General features: G+C 43.4%; 1 protein-coding gene across 1 annotated transcript in view; it reads right to left on the bottom strand.

Moving 5' to 3' along the window:
• LOC121283860 (von Willebrand factor A domain-containing protein 3B-like) overlaps window positions 1-16,824 on the bottom strand; it is a 330,503-nt gene that overhangs the window by 201,248 nt on the left and 112,431 nt on the right. Inside the window, 3 exon segments of the mRNA XM_041198660.1 lie at window positions 516-573; window positions 4,556-4,693; window positions 11,855-12,066. Of these exon segments, the coding sequence (XP_041054594.1) occupies window positions 516-573; window positions 4,556-4,693; window positions 11,855-12,066 (408 nt within the window).

The raw sequence follows: 16,824 nt of genomic DNA on the forward strand, positions 1-16,824 counted from the left end.
TTCGGGATGTGGGCATCACTGGCAGGGCCTACATGTATTACTTATCCCTAAGTGACTTGATATAACCAAGTGACTTCAGAGGGCAGTTACTTTACAACCATTTTGGTGTGGGACTGAAGTCACCTTTTTTTTAATTGAACTTAAATTCAAGAAATGCTGAGGTAAGATTTCAAGGCATGTTCTCTGGACAATCAATCCAGGTCTCTGAATTACCAGCCAGCAACATTAGCCACTAGTCTAACATTCCCCCTCCATCATGTCCTCATTTCCTGATGGAAAAAGTTGTCCACTGCTGAAATAAAGGCAATGTATTGTTTTCTCACTGACAGATAGACCACATAGTGCAAAGGGTTACAGTGTAAGTGTACTGTCCAACGATACAGTGATACACATGACATTATTATAACAATAGTTAAATATTACTGCCATTAAAATAACCCATGCAATAAATAATTGAAGCTGAAAGAATTATTGCCGGGCAGTCTTTTTGGCAATGGGTATTATTTTCCACTTACCTTTTAGCTGGTCCTCTTGCCTTTTTTGGCAAAGGTTTGTTTTCTGGCGAACTGAGGCCTGTAAAGAAAGGTTTTAAAGTGAAGGTAAAGGTAGAACTTTTTAAACTTGATTCTCACTAATCCCTCTTACATTTAGTAATAACTGGGCCCAAATGATTAATCCTCAGATTCCTGCTACCTTTGATTTTCTGGTTTGCATCGGGGAAGAGCTCCTCACTGAGCTCAAGGGGGAACATAATCCATTCCCAACAGTTTTCCTTTTGGTGAGAACTCAAGGATTGGAACCAAAGAACACAGTGCAGGGCGCCGGTCAGATGAAAAGAGAAGCCAAAGTGAATCAAGGAGTAGTGATTGGATATCCATGGGGTCAAATTCGTGTGCCTTCGCCTGTTAACGAACATACGAATTAGGAGCAGGGGTAGGCCATTTGGCCTCTCAGGCTTGCTGCATCATTCAATAAGATCATGGCTGATCTGATTGTAACCTCAGCTCCACATTCCCGCCTACCCCCAATAGCCTTTCACTACGTTGCTTATCAAGAATCTATCTACCTCTGCCTTAAAAAATATTCAAAGATTCTGCTTCCATGGCCTGAATTCTTAGGGTGGCAAGGGCACATTGCTGCCAACTCCAGCAGCCCTGATGCCACTTTACGCTCTAACAAGCGTTGATTGGCATAAGGCGAGATTTCCACTCAGGAGGAAGTCCTCACCTTGGAGATTGGCCAGCAGATCTCCAGTCACTCCAGGCACAGCGCTGCAGTGGCTGGAAAAGGCACTGCAGGGAGCCGCCGGGAACTAAATCCTGGGACGCAGAGAGTAGGTGAGTGGCAGGGGTCCCAGGGTAGAGAGGGATTTGGATCTCCGGCAATAGGCATGGGCGTGGAAAGTGGGGGGAGGGTGTGCCAAAGGTCACTAAGGGGAGGGCACCCCCAGTCAGAAGGGGCCTTCTGATGGAAGCAAGCCATGCCCCTTCCCACCCGAGATCAATCTCAATTTAGCTCCGGCCTTCCCCCCTTGAGCTGTCACCCGCCCAGCAACCTAAAAATTGAGGCTGGACAGGAAAAGGACCTTCAGTGGCCACTTAAGAGCCGTAACTGAGACAAGGGCGGGCTTCCCATCCAAGGCCCTGCCTGCCCCAGCGTAAAATCACTACCAGGTTGGGACAGGTGGGAACATGGAGGGAATCCCATCCATGCAATTTCACGCTCCCCCACCATCTCAGAATGCGCCGGGGGAACGTAAAATTCTGGCCCACTACCTTTTGAGTAAAAGAGTTCCAAAGACTCACGGCGCTTTGAGAGAAAAAATCCTTGTCATTTCTGTCTCAAACAGGTGACCCCTATTTTTAAACAGTGACCCCTAATTCTAGTGTCTCCTACAAGGGGAAACATCCTTTCCACATCCACCCTGTCAATATCGTTCAGGATCTTATATATTTCAATCAAGTCACCTTTTACTCTTCTAAACTCTAGTGGATACAAGCCTAGCCTGTCCAGCCTTTCCTCATAGACAACCCACCCATTCCAGGTATTAGTCTAGTAAACCTTCTCTGAACTGCTTCCAAAGCATTTACATCCTTCCTTAAATAAGCAGACCAAGCAGACCAGTAATGGGGTGATAGCAGCCTCAAAATGGGGTGGGGTCTAACTGCCCCATTAACACTGGCAACTACATAGCCAAAAGACTGAAATATACAAATATATATAGGAACAAGGAGCAGAAGTGAGCCATCCAGCCCCTCAAATCTGTTCCACCATTTAATAAGATCATGGCTGATCTGATAATAACCTGAAATATGCATCCCACCTACCCCCAATAAGCTATCACCCCCTTGCTTACCAAGAATCTATCCACCTCTGCCTTAAAAATATTCAAGGACTCTGCTTCCACCATCTTTTCAGGAAGAGAGTTCCAAAGACTCACGACCAACTGAATGAAAAAATTTCGCCTCATCTGTTTTAAATGGATGACCCCTTATTTTTAAACAGTGATCCCCTAATTCTAGATTCTTCTACAAGAGGAAACATCCTCTCCACATCCACCCTGTCAAGACCCCTCAGTCCGAGGAAGATGTTATGAAATTGCGCAATGCACTGGTCAGACCACCACATGAGTACTGTGCCCAGATCTGATTATCACGGAACAAAGAGATAATCACACACTGCAGGCAGCACAGGGAAGAGTTCCAAGATTGAACCACTGGAGGCAACAATCACTGATACCACTGACTAAAAATGAGTGAAATCAACCCAACAGCCAATTTTATACATCTCCCAATTTTCTTTTCCAGTGCGTGAATTTTATTAATGTACAATCCAGGCATCGCATGGAAAGACAAAGTCACCAATGATATAGTTCATTCTCGAGCAAACATGTCAAGCATGCATTATGGCACAGCAGACGGTAAATGCTGAGCTGCTCAAATCCCAAAGGGAAGCTTGAAACAACTGCCACAACTATTTTGCAATTTGTATAAATTTTGAGATGCGTGCCTTGAATCCAGTAATAAGAAGACCATTGAGTCTTGTAGGCTTCTTACAAAACTAAATTAAACCTTTATTAATAGAAGAAACTATTTTAAGTACACACATAGATCTACAAATTACTACTATGATAACTTCTAAATCTCCTAGTTAATCTAACTCCCAGTTACGCTTTCATTAAGCCAACAGTAAGACACACAGATTTTAAAAGACCCAGGCAAAGAAACAAGATAACCTGACAACCCAATTCAAAGAGTTTTCTTAACTTCAGTTCTTTATACGCAGTAGCTTGAGGTTTAGATGCTGGAGGCTTTTTCACACTTGTTTTAGATCTTGGAATGCCTACACTTAGACACAGCCCTCGCTCCTTTATAGATATTTTCCCTTTTGAATGCAAATTCCCATTGTTTCACTATGCCTTTGGACTTTACCTCTCTCATAATAAAATTCTTTCACAGTACCAATTTTACCAATAATCTTTGGAAAAATAAACACACAGTTTCTTAACTTCTCCTGGCTAAGAGAAACATTTCACACTCTCTTTTGAATTCAAGCTAGTTTGGTTTATCTAAAAATGCAAATGTTCTCTTTACACCTATTTCTACCTACTTAACATTTCAAACCTAACTTATCTTCTGACAAAACCTTCAGACCAGCTGCCTTTAATTCAATGAAGTCACGCGCGCGCGCGCGCACACACACACACACACACACACACACACACACACACATACACACACAGACCCCACTATTACTCTACAATAAATTTCAGTAACATTATGAGAATTATTATATCTTCCTGATACCTGCTAGTGCTAATCAAGCAAAGAAGCTTCGCTGGCTTGTCCATGCAAACCCAATGGAAGAAGACCACATCCCCAAGGATTCGTTATATTGAGAGGTAGCGTCTGCCAAGAGACCAGCAGAGCACCCAAAACTCCAATTGAAGGATGCTCTCTAAAGGGATATGAAAGCCCTCAACATCAATCACAAGTGGAAACTCTAGCCGATGATCGATGCAAATGGTGATACTAGCGGTGGGCAGGAACTCGCCACCATGACGACATATGGTTTCAGAAGCTCCAAAAGAGGTACCGGTCCTGCAAAAAAGGTGTCAGCAGGGATCATCCATGCCACCGGCAACGGCCAACTTCATGTGTGGTACTTGCGGCAGACTTTGCCTTTCCAGAATCAACTTGTTCAGCCCTCAGAAGAAGTGCAGCAGATGATCTCATCTGATCTCACCAAATTCTGAGGCTGCTTCCCCATTATATCTCGCAGATGGTAGGATGTCAATCATGCCAATCACAATCCTGGTGCACAGCCTCACCCACCAGGAACAGATAACTGAAATCGCCATTTCTTACTTGAGTAAGCATTATCTCTACATTAGAGCAAAATTATACATTGCATATTCCCAATTTTTGTCAGTATTTACATATTGACACGGCAGCTCCTCAACAGCTTTATGTACGTGCGGGATATACCCAAAGTTGCAACGAGCAATCAATTTATTTCAATTCACCGGGAAGATCAAACTAACTCCTTAACTCACCATTCAGAACTTTCAGTTCCTTGTTATAGTTATTTACGAACAGCTTCTTGTTTTCTGGAAGCATCCATTCATCCACCAGGTTCTCATCGATCCTAACACCATTGCTCAAACTTCGAAGTAAGCTCGCCCTTGTGTGAGCTATTAAGAGGGACAGTTAAAGTATCATGTTACTGCTCGTTTTCAAAGTATTCTTTTTTGTTGTTTTAATATCCAAAACAGTTAAAAAAATTTAATTGTTCTGATCTCATAAGTGGTACAAAGTCATGGCTCTGTAAAATGTGTGTGCTTTTATTTTGCTCAGAATATAATGCACTTCCCATACAAAGGAACAAGCATAACTTCCCAATGTGCAGTCATATCATTTCATAAACGGCACTGGTATGATACCAGTAATGTCATTTCACAGAAAAATATAAATAAACTGAAATTGAATCATTGAATAAATACTAGAGAAAGCAGCCGAGAAATTACCATTGATCTGCCAATAAACTTGTACTTTGTGCAATACAGCGCAGTAATTTTTGGAATGTAGCGCAGCACCTAGTTCCCATTTAGTTTTCACTGCCAAAATGCTGCTTGGGGAAAGCCGTGTGTAGGTGATAAAGCAGTAGTGAGGCTTCTTAAGGTAATTATTGCTGGAACGTTAATCATTTAAATGTGATGGACACAATAGTGCTGATTATCCATACTGGTGCAGGTAAATAGCCAGAGTCTACTAGGAACCATAAGCATCACGCTCTCCCTGTTAGAAAGAGAAAAGTGGTTATATAGCTTGAGGGACACCACTCTTCATCAAGCATGGGGCAAAGCAAGGAGACAGGCCTCCATGAACTACCACAGCTGGAGTAGGGATTGAACCGGAAGCCATTGGCACCATTCTGCACTACACTAGCCATCTAAGCTAACCAGCACTTATGCACTGGTGCACCCAGAGTGTAATTAAAGCGAAGAAGGCAGGGACCTAGGAGCATTGTTCCCTCTGAAGTGCAGCCATCTGCAACGTACCACCATATTCTATTAACAGGTCACGCATGAGCAAGAAAAATGAGAGAGAACTTTGCCATGCCGTGGAGTTGTAGCATCAATGAGAGTATGGTAAGTTTTTTATTATATAGTTCATCTTGACTGTGCCCCCCACCACTGAAGCAGGGAGATGCAAATTACAATGAAGGAGTGGTATTTATGTCTGGCATGGTCATACAGTAATTGTGAACAGGCTGAAAGGTGACTCTTAGTCATTTCCTTCCCTTCGGATGCTTGGTACTGTGGGTTGGTACTCCCTTGAATTTTAAGCCAATACCACCCTTATTTGAAAAAGAAATATAGTCAAAGATTCACAGAAATGTTAAAGCACAGGAAGAGCCATTCGGCCCATCTTGTCCACACCAGCTCTCCGAATTAGCAATTCACTTAGTGCCATTTCCCCACCTTCTCCTCGTAACCTCGCACATTCTTCCTTTTCCGATGACATTCTAATTCTCTTCTGAATACTTCAATTGAACCTACCTTCACCACACTCTCAGGCAGTGCATTCCAGACATTAACCACTCGCTCAGTGAAAAAGTTTTTTCTCATGTCATCTTTTCTCATGTCTTTTCCCAACTGCAGCCACAGTGTCTCAAAACCAGGAACCTCGGGACTGAGGCAGTGCTGGATTTTGGATCTTGCCACTTTCGGGTTGGACGGTTCGGGTCGGGTCAGGTCGGGTGGAGTCGAGTCGGTAAGATTGGACCGAGCCAGGCTGGGTGGGGGGTTTAGGGTCACTCGGATCACAGGAAAAGATAGCTGTTAATTAGTCAGTGTGTCACTACACAAACACAGCACCTAGCTGAACAAGCCAGTAAGCTGTTTTACAAACAAATAATAACTCAAATTCACGCATAGCAGCTTAAAAGGTCTGCTTTTCGGACATTGACGGTTTGCAGATAGCCAGATTTCAGACAGTGCACCCATACTTTGAAAAAACATTTTCACTGAGCGAGAGGTTAATGTCTGGAATGCACTGCCTGAGAGTGTGGTGAAGGCAGATTCAAATGAAGCATTCAGAAGAGAATTAGACTGTCATCGGAAAGGAAGTATGTGCGAGGTTACAGGGAGAAGGTGGGGGAATGGCACTAGGTGACTTGCCCGTTCAGAGAGCTGGTGTAGACATGATGGGCCAAGTGGCCTACTTCTGTGCTTTAACGATTCTGTGATTCTTTCACTATCTTTCCTTTACAAATAATGGTGCCCTCTCATTCGCAATCCTTTCACGAGTGGGAACAGTTTCTCCCTATCAACTCTGTCCAGACCATTCATGATTTTGAATACCTCTATGAAATCTCCTCTGAGCCTTCTCTTCTCCAAGGAAAACAGTCCCAACTTCTCCACTCTATCTTCATAACTGAAGTTCCTCAACCCTGGGACCATTCACGTGAATCTTTTCTGCAATCTCCCCAATGCCTTCACATCTTTCCTAAAGTGCGGCACCCAAAACTGGACGCAATACTCCAATTGAGGTCGAACTAGCATTTTATATAAGTTCAACTTAACCTCCTTGCTCTTGTACTCCATAGGGAGTACAAGAACGATGAGCCACCCGTGGTTAACAAAGGCGGTCGAGGAGAGTATCCAATCAAAAACTAAGGCATACAAAGCGGCGAAAACTAGTGGAAGGCCAGAGGATTGGGATTTTTTTTAGGAGTCAGCAGTGGATGACTAAAAAGCTAATAAAAAGAAAATTGATTATTAAAGTAAATTGGCAAGAAATATAAAAACAAACAGCAAGAGCTTCTAAGGGTATATAAAAAGAGAGTGGCTAAAGTGAGCACTGGACCCTTGGAGAATGCAACTGGAGAATAGATAACAGGGAATAGGGAAATGGCAGATAATTTAAAACAATATTTTGCATCGGTCTTCACGGTGAAGGACACTATAAACATTCCAAAGATATCAGATAAGCAAGGAGCTAATGGAAAGAAAGATCTTGTAACAGTTTCTATCACAAGGGACAAAGTATTTGACAAATTAATGGGACTAAAGGCAGACAAGTCACCAGGACCTGATGGCCTGCATCCAAGGGTTTTAAAGGAGGTGGCTGCAGGGATAGTGGAGGCATTGGTCGAAATATTCCAGAATTGACTGGATTTCAGGAGGGTCCCAAAGGATTGGAAAACCGTTAATGTGATATTCAAGAAGGGAAGGAGACAAAAAACAGGAAACTATATGCCAGTCAGCCTAACATCTGTAGTTGGCAAATTGCTAGAGTCAATTATTAAGGAAGAAATAGCAGGACATTTAGAAAAGCTTAATGCAATCAAACAGAGTTAACATGGTTTTGTGAAAGAGAAATCATGTTTTACAAATTTGCTAGAGTTCTTTGGGGATATACAAGCAGGGTTGATAATGGGAAACCTGTAGATGTAGTGTATTTTGATTTCCAGAAGACATTCGATAAGGTGCCACATAAAAGGTTATTGCACAAGATAGGAGCTCACAGTATTGGGGATAATGTATTAGCATAGATTGAGGATTGGTTAATACACAGAAGACAGAGAGTCAGGATTAATGGGTCTTTTTCAGGTTGGAAAGACGTAACTAGTGGAATGCCACAAGGATCAATCCTAGGGCATCAATTATTTACTATCTCTATTAATGACTTGGAGGAGGGGGCAGGGTGCCATGTAACCAAATTTGCTGAATCAAAAATAGGTGGGAGGGCATGTTGTGATGAGGACATAAGGAATCTGCAAGGGGATATAGTCAGGTTGAGTGAGTGGGCAAAAGCTTGGCAGATGGAGTTTAATGTAGGAAATTGTGAGGTCATGCACTTTGGTAGGAAGAATCAAAAGGCAGACTATTATTTAAATGGAGAGAGACTCCAAAAAAGTGCAGCACAGAGGGATCTGGGTGTTTTTGTGCATGAAACACATAAGTTAGTATGCAGGTGCAGCAAGTAATTAAGAATGCAAATTGAATTTTGACCTGTATTGCTAGGGGATTGGAGTTTAAGAATAGGGAAGTCTTGTTACAACTGCACAGGGTGTTGGTGAGGCTGCACCTGGAGTACTGTGTACAGTTTTGGTCCCTGTATTTAAGAAAGGATATACTGGCATTGGAGGCAGTTCAAAAGAGATTCACTAGGCTGATTCCTGCGATGAAGGGGTTGACTTATCAAGAATGGCTAAACAGGTTAGGCCTTTATTCATTAGAGTTTAGAAGAATGAGGGGTGATCTTATTGAAACGTACAAGATTCTGAGGGGGCTTGACAGGGTAGATGTTGAGAAGATGTTTCCACGAGTGTGGGAATCTCGAACAAGGGGACATAGTTACAGAATAAGGGGACACTCATTTAAAACTGAGATGTGAAAGAATTTCTTCTCTCAGAGGGTAGTTAATGTCTGAAATTCTCAACCCCAAAGAGTTGTGGGGGCTAGATCACTGAGAGTGTTTAAAGAGGAGGTAGATAGATTTTTGAAATATTGGGGAGTTGAGGGCTATGAGGAGCTGGCATGAAAGAGAAGTTGAGGCCTGGGGCAGATCAGCCATGATCTTATTGAATGGCGGGGCAGGCTTGAGGGGCCGAATGGCCTATTCCAGCTCCTATTTCTTATGTTCTTATACCGCTATTAATAAAGCCTAGGATACTGTACACTTTATTAACTGCTCATTCAACCCGTCTTGTCACCTTCAATGACTTATACACATATACACCCAGGTCCCTCTGTTTCTGCACCCACTTTAGAATTGTACCCTTTCATTTTATATTGTCTGTACATGTTCTCCTACTAAAATGACTCACTTCACATTTCTCTGCATTGGGCTTCATCTGCCACTTGTCTGCCCATTCCACCAACTTGTCTATGTCCTTCTGAAGTTCTACACTATCCTCCTCACAGTTCACAATGCTGCCAAGTTTCATATCAAGTGTAAATTTTGAAATTGTGCCCTGTACAACAAGGTCTAGTCATTAATAAATATCAGAAAGAGCTAGGGTCTCAACACAGACCTCTGGTGAACTCCACTACAAACCTTCCTCCAGCCCAAGAAACATCCATTTACCACTATTCTCTGTTTCCTCTCACTCAGCCAATCTCTTATCTATGTTGCTACTTTCGCTTTTATTCCATGAGCTATAACTTTGCTCACAAGTCTGTTGTGTGTTGTCATTGTACAATTCTAAAGGGTGTGTAGGAACAGAGGGACCTGGGCGTATATGTGCATAAGTCATTAAAGGTGGCGGGACAGGTGGAAAGAGCAGTTAATAAAGAAAACAGTATCTTAGGCTAGATTAACAGGGGCACAGAGTGAAGGGGCAACAAGTTATGTTGAACTTGTATAAGACACTTGTTAAACCTCAGCTGGAGTATTGTGTACAGTTCTGGGCGCCACACTTTAGGAAGGATGTGAACGCATTGGAGAGAGTGCAGAAGAGGTTTACAAAAATGATTCCAGGGATGAGATGCTTCAGTTATGAAGATAAATTGAAGAGGTTGGGACTGTTCTCCTTGAAGAGAAGAAGGCTAATAGGAGATTTGATAGTGGTGTTCAAAATCATGATGGGACTGGACAGGGTTGATAGGGGGAAACTGTTCCTGCTTGTAAAAGAATCGCGAATGAGGGGGCATAGATTTAAAGTGATTGCAAAACAAGTAAATGTGATATGAGAAAAAACTTTTTCACACAACACGTGATTCGGGTCTGGAATGCACTGCCTGGAAGTGTGGTGGAGGCAGGTTCAATCGAGGCTTCCAAGAGGGTATTAGATGATTATTTGAATAGAAACAATGTGCAAGGTTACAGGGAAAAGGCCGGAGAATGGCACTAAGTCATAATGCTCATTCGGAGAGCCAGTGTGGATATGATGGGCCTCCTTCTACATTATAACAATTCTGTGATTTTGGAAATACACCACATCAATAGCATTTCCCTCATCAGCCCTCTCTATTACCCATTTCAAAAAACTCCAGAAAGTTAGTTAAACATAATTTTCCTTTAATAAATCAGTGCTGGCTTTCCTTAATTAACCCACATTTGTCCATGTGACTATTAATGTTGTTCTGGCCCCACCACCAAAGTTAAACCACTGGCCTGTCGTTGCTGGGTTTATCTTTAAAGAAAACGTGTAGCGTTTGCAAATCTCCAGTCCTCTGAGTCTAAGGAAGATGGAAAAATTATGGCCGGTGCCTCCATAATTTCCCCCTCACCTCAGTATCCTTGAATGCATCGCATCTGGTCCTAATGCCTTATGGCCAAAGTACGCAACATCCCTGTGTCCAGCACCATCAATTCTTCAGTCCTCTGTGCTTATAAAAGACATGAGTTCCTTTTCATGTTATCCTTTAATTTATTCTCATACTCTCCCTTTGCTCCTCATAACTCCTTTATTGGATCCCCCTGTACTTCCTATATTTAACTTGGTTCATTATTAAAATTGTCTTAAGTCTCCTTTCTCTGTCTCACTTTAATTTCTAAATCTTTAGTGATCCATGCAGATCAAGCTTTGGATGCCCTTTCTTTCCGCCTCACATGAATGTGTTCACCCTGTACATGAATCACCTCCTCCTTGAAGGTCTCCCAATGTTCAATGACTGTTTCGCCCACCAATTTTTGATTCCGATCCACCTGGCCCAGATCCCTTTTCAACTCACTGAAGTTAGCCCCCCAGTTCAGTTATGTTTCAAATATCAAATATAAAAAATGCAATGCAGTTCCCAAACTAGAAGTCACAATGTAAATTGGTTACCTCTAGATTTGAACATTCCAGTGTAGTTCGGCCCATCTCTCATTTTCTACCCTCCATCCAAAATTACGTCCTAATTCAAACCAAATCCAGTTCACGCATCACCCGTGTTGCTGACCTACACTGGCTGCCGGTTCAGAAAAGTCTTGATCTTAAAATTCTCATATCATTTTCAAATCCCTCCTTGGCCTCATTTTCCCTATCTCTATAATCTTCTCCAGCCCTACAACCCTCCAAAGTATCTGCACTCCTCTAATTCTGCCTCTTGAGCATCGCTGATTTTAACTACTCCACAAATGGTTGTTGTGCCTTCATCTGCCTGGTCCCCAACCTCTGGAACTTCAACTCTACCTTCCTCCTTTAAGACAATCTTTGAAACTTACCTCTTTGACCAAGCTATTGGTCTTCTGCCTTAACATCTCCTTATTTGGCTCAGTGCCATGTTTTGTTTTATAAAGCCCCTGTGAAGAGCCTGGGACTTTTTAATTACATTAAAGCTGTTATGTAAATACAAGTTGTTGTTGAAATAAATACTGGAAAATCACTGCATTACAGAATGATGGCTGGTTTCTCTTACCGGCACGTAGGGCTTTCTTCCTTTGTAGTTCCTTTGATTTCTTGACAATATCCCCGCTGTAAATATGGTATCTGTCCCTGTGGTTTCTGTGTGTGGCAGGTATCCAATCCACAGCTGATTTGGGTCTCACAAGTGCCTTGGTATCTAAAGAATGTACCTGAGCTGTATTGTCATTCCAAGCTGGGCGCCTGACTAGATCGTCAGCATCAACACTGCATGAACCAAAGCAGAACAGTTTATAAAACCCAACTGTCTTATGAAGAGCACTGTGAATGCATCATGTTGAATGTAATCATGAACAATTATCGATGTAATACTGTTAATTAGCTCAACTAAAACAAGAAATCATCAAGAGCAGCATGAAACCGATACCCAGACTAATTCTTTTTACAATTTCTAAATGCTTCAGCACCACACCTGCAGTTTACAATCCCATACAATACTGGACTGAGGTTTCCTTGAAATCAGTCACTTTGTGGCTTGCATTCTATAAATGTTTATATAATTCAAAAAACTATTATTGAGCCCAGAACATTTTTCAAGACTTTTTGAATTGTAGTCATTATTGTAATATAGGAAATCATTGCAATGAATACAGCATAGCAAGGATCCACAATGGAATAATTTATCAGATACTGGGTCTAAAGTGGATAGCTCCCTGCCAAACTGGGGCAAAGATCACGGCGGGCAATCAACCATTCAGTGAATGCATGTTCATCATGTTCATGCTGCTTGTCATTCATATGAGTTGCTGTGTGCAGCACTGTTCGCTGTCTGCAAACTTCGTCGAGGGATCCAATATCATTACTTGCTTGACCTACTTAACTTGAATTATGGCTTCTAGAGATGCTGAGACCATTGGGCTATGCAATGGCAAAATGGCAAGGATCCACAGCACAATACTGCTGTGCAAAAAGAGCAATGGGTGATCATGGGGGGTTTTTGGTGTTGCACTGGAGTCCTTGGTGGAGGAAGTGGAAACAAGGAGAGCTGTCCAGTATCCACAGAAGTGGGCCAGGAGGCTCTCCGCGCACACACATGTAATGGGAATGTCAGGAGCCAAGTGCCAAGGACCTTGATCCCAGGTAGCTAAGTTTTTTATTATTCATTCCTGGGATGTGGGTGTCACTAGCTAGGCCAGCATTAATGGCCCTTGTCCTAATTGTCCTTGGTTAGAGGGCATTTAAAAGTCAACCACATTGCTGTGGGTCTGGAGTCACATGTAGTCCAGGCCAGGTAAGGATGGCAGATTTCCTTCCCTAAAGGGCATTAGTGAACAGCTATAAACAATGATTTCATGGTTGTCATCAGACTTTTAATTTGAGGTTTTTTATTGAATTCAAATTTCACCATCTGTCATGGTGGGATTCAAACCTGGGTCCCCAGAGCATTACCTGGGGTCTCTGGAATACCATACCAGTGCAGTACCACTATGCAACCACCCCCCCACAAAATGAATGCATTCATAAATGTCATATCCTACCAACTGCACCACTAGTTCAGACACCGCTCAATTCACCATACCTCCATCACTCACCTACCGACAATCTCTATCAGGACTCAGATATAATCTTAGTTTCACCTCTCCCTCTCACATTTAGCACTGCTGTAAACCTCACACTCACATTTCTCACCTTGTGCGTACTGACAACATGGTGCAATTGAAAGCTGCATCCAATAATTTGTATTGTTTGTTCAGCTTACTGATTATGTTCAGTAGGTGGCTTGTCTTTCTGCTACAATTTTGACTGCATGCCTCTCCATTCATAAGAACTCCAGTTTAGAAATGAAAATGGTGTGAGAATGTGCCAGAACAGAGCAGCAAGGATGCAGGGTATTGAAGCATTAGTGCATGATGCCACAAACTGTTGGGCTGCAGATTCAACTCCATTCTTGCTTATTGTCTAATCTTGGCACTTTACCAAAGGGCCACGCCAGGTAGAAAATGTATATCATTACACTAATGAATTTGTACATCAGAACTCCCTCCAGTTGTTATGATACTTTAAGAGATCTCAGTGCTTCCTACAAAATGAGTCACTTTTAAAAAATTCTTTCATGGGATGTGGGCATCATCCATCCCTAATTGCCTTTGAGAAGTTGGTGGTGAGTCTCCTTCCTGAACTGCTCAATCCATCTGGTGTATGAGGAACCCCCGCAGTGCTGTTAGGGAGGGAGTTCCATGGTTTGATCCAGTGACAGTGAAGGAATAGTGGTATAGTTCAAAGTCAAGCTGGTTTTTGGCTTGGAGGGGAACTTATAGGTGGTGGTGTTCCCATGAGTCTGCTGCCCTTTCGCTTCTAGGTGACAGAGGTCACTGTTGAAGGAGCATTGATAAGTTGCTGCAGTGCATCTTGTATACAATACACACTGCTGCCACTATAAATTGGTAGGAGAAGGAATGAATTTTTAAGGTGGTAGATGGGGTACCAGTGAACTGCTTTGTCCTGATTGGGGTCGAATTTCTTAGGTGTTGATGGAGCGGCACTCATCCAGGAAAGTGGAGAGCATTCCGTCACACTCCTGACTTGTACCTTGTAGATGGTGGACTATACCTATTCCCAATTATTTATTTGTTATTAAAAATCTTGGAGAAACTGCTTATCTACACAGTCTTAGTTCTTGTTGGCAATTTTATCACACTATTCTGTCAGCCTTGCACCATTTTCACATATATAATGGGTTTTGTTTATATAAACTTTGTCACACTTGTGGTTTATCGTGAAGGAGGTTTATGGGGGTAAGTTTAGGTGGTCTTGTCTCTGTGATCTAATTACATTTGGGCCAGAATTATCTCGTCGGCGCAAGGTGACATCGGGCGAGTGTCCCGACATCACTGCGCGCCATCGTGATATTTAGGTGGGAGGGTGCGCAATGTTCTCCGATGCGCACATTAATCATCCACTTAAGGCCCTTGTGGCAGCAATTGTCTGGTATTTTTCGGGGCCCATGCAAACTTCAGGACGCTGCACTGGCGCAACGGGCAGGCGGGTAGGCCATATTTGTATAAACAAAAACAAAAATTGCTGAAAAATCTCAGCAGGTCTGACAGCATCTGTAGAGAGAAAGACAGGGTTAACGTTTTGAGTCTGTATGACTCTTCTTCAGAACTAAAGAGAAGTAAAAATGTGGTGAAATATATACTGTTTAAGCGGGGTGGCACAGGTGAAGCTGGATAGAAAGCCCAGTGATAGGTGGAAGCAAAGGAGAGATTGCAAAAGATGTCATAAACAAAAGATGGGAGGGGTGTTGATGGTGGTGATACTGGCTAAAGGAGATGCTAATGGTGACATTAAGTGTAGAAAGCAGGATGAGCAGGTGACAGATGGGGGTGGGGTGGGGGAAGAGGACAGTGTGGGAAAAAAGCTTGAAATAGGCTAAAAGGTGGGGGTAAAACCCCCATCGCATCCCTGCCAACCCAACCAGAGTGGGACAGTGCAGGGCTCCAGTGATTCACTGCAGCTGCCGCACACTCACACAAAGAAGCCAGGGCTGACCCCCACTCTTTCCCACATGCTGCCTCCATCACATTTGGCACCACACGGTCTAACCTTGCAAAGCAAGGAGGCACAAACATATGGAACGCCAATGGCAGCAGATGGATTGGTGCCCCGCCACCTGGAAGCTCCCCTCCCAGCATGTTAACACCCTGACTTTGACATTCTTCACAGTTCCAGTACTGCGCCTAGGTGCAGATCCTTGAGTTTGCCCCCAAAACTATACTCTGGGTGTCAGTGTCACACATGCTGTGGGTGCACACCCCAAACCAGCACTACCCTCTCAGGGTAAACTGGGCCTGAGCAATATCTGCTGGTCCACCCAGCGAGGGAAACATGCCGTGAAGGATTCAATGCTGTAACTGCACTCAGTGTTGTGGCGGGTGGGGGGAGGCTACTGGCTGTATTAAGTGGCCACTGCCAACGTGGTACTCACCCTTCCCGAGCGCAGGAGGTCACTGAATCGCTTGCGGCACTGGACCCATGTGCGTTGCACCACGTTATAGGAGCTGACTATCTCGGCCACCTCCTCCCAGGCACGTTTGGTCAAGTGGGGGGGGCCTCGGCCTCCTGTCCCTTGGAACAAGGACCTCCCACCTCCTCCAGGGGGGCAGCTCAGCACTCAGCGGAAAACTGAGGGGCACACTGTCCCGCTGCCCTACCCTCCGGCCTGGCCTGCTCTCCAGCAGCCCTCTGGTGAGCCCTCCTACTGGCCATTGTAATCAGCCTTTCCAAGGTTGCCAGCGCTTCATTTAAACAGGCCTCCGGATTGCCATTGGACCCAGCGGTCATGGCACTCCCGCCACCGCCCTCCCACTCCCGGTAACTTCAGGAGTCCCGCATTATGTTGGGCGGCAATTGGCTCCGCGCCTGCCCATGCCTGCTTCCGACCAGCCCACCCGACATGGGGAAAATTCAAGTAGACTGCAAGCTTGAAATCATCAGAAGCTAGGTATAGAAATGTGCTTGACATGCTGGCTTAGCATGTTAGGAGTGAAGGGAATTTGCATTTTTAGATAAATAAGGGATTATTTGGATTTCAAAGAGGTCTTAGTCTGTTTACAACTAGCCAGATAAGCAAGACCAAGGAGTGCGTTTATTTTTCCCAAAGGTTACTGAAAATATTGGCAACATGAAAGTTTAAATGAAAATGTACATATTAAAGAGCAAGAAACCTATATAATGGTGAATGAAAGGCTATGCAAGGAAGGCAATGAAAGATCTAACAGGAATGTATGAAACAGCCTTCAAGAAGCTTCCAGCCATTTGTGCCTAAGTCTGCCAAATAAAGTAACTGAAGTTGGAGAAAACCCATTTGGAATTCCACTATCAAGTGGGTACTGTGTTAACTTGCTGGGATAGTTGTAAATCTAAAATCTAGCTTGGACTGTTGCCTTAAAGGGGGTCTGTAACTAGGAGTCAAGTCAGTTAGGAATTTTCGGATTTATTACAGTAGTAAGTAATTGTTGTTTT

Source organism: Carcharodon carcharias, chromosome 11 (genome assembly GCF_017639515.1).
Source record: "Carcharodon carcharias isolate sCarCar2 chromosome 11, sCarCar2.pri, whole genome shotgun sequence".
Taxonomy (NCBI): Eukaryota; Metazoa; Chordata; class Chondrichthyes; order Lamniformes; family Lamnidae; genus Carcharodon; species Carcharodon carcharias.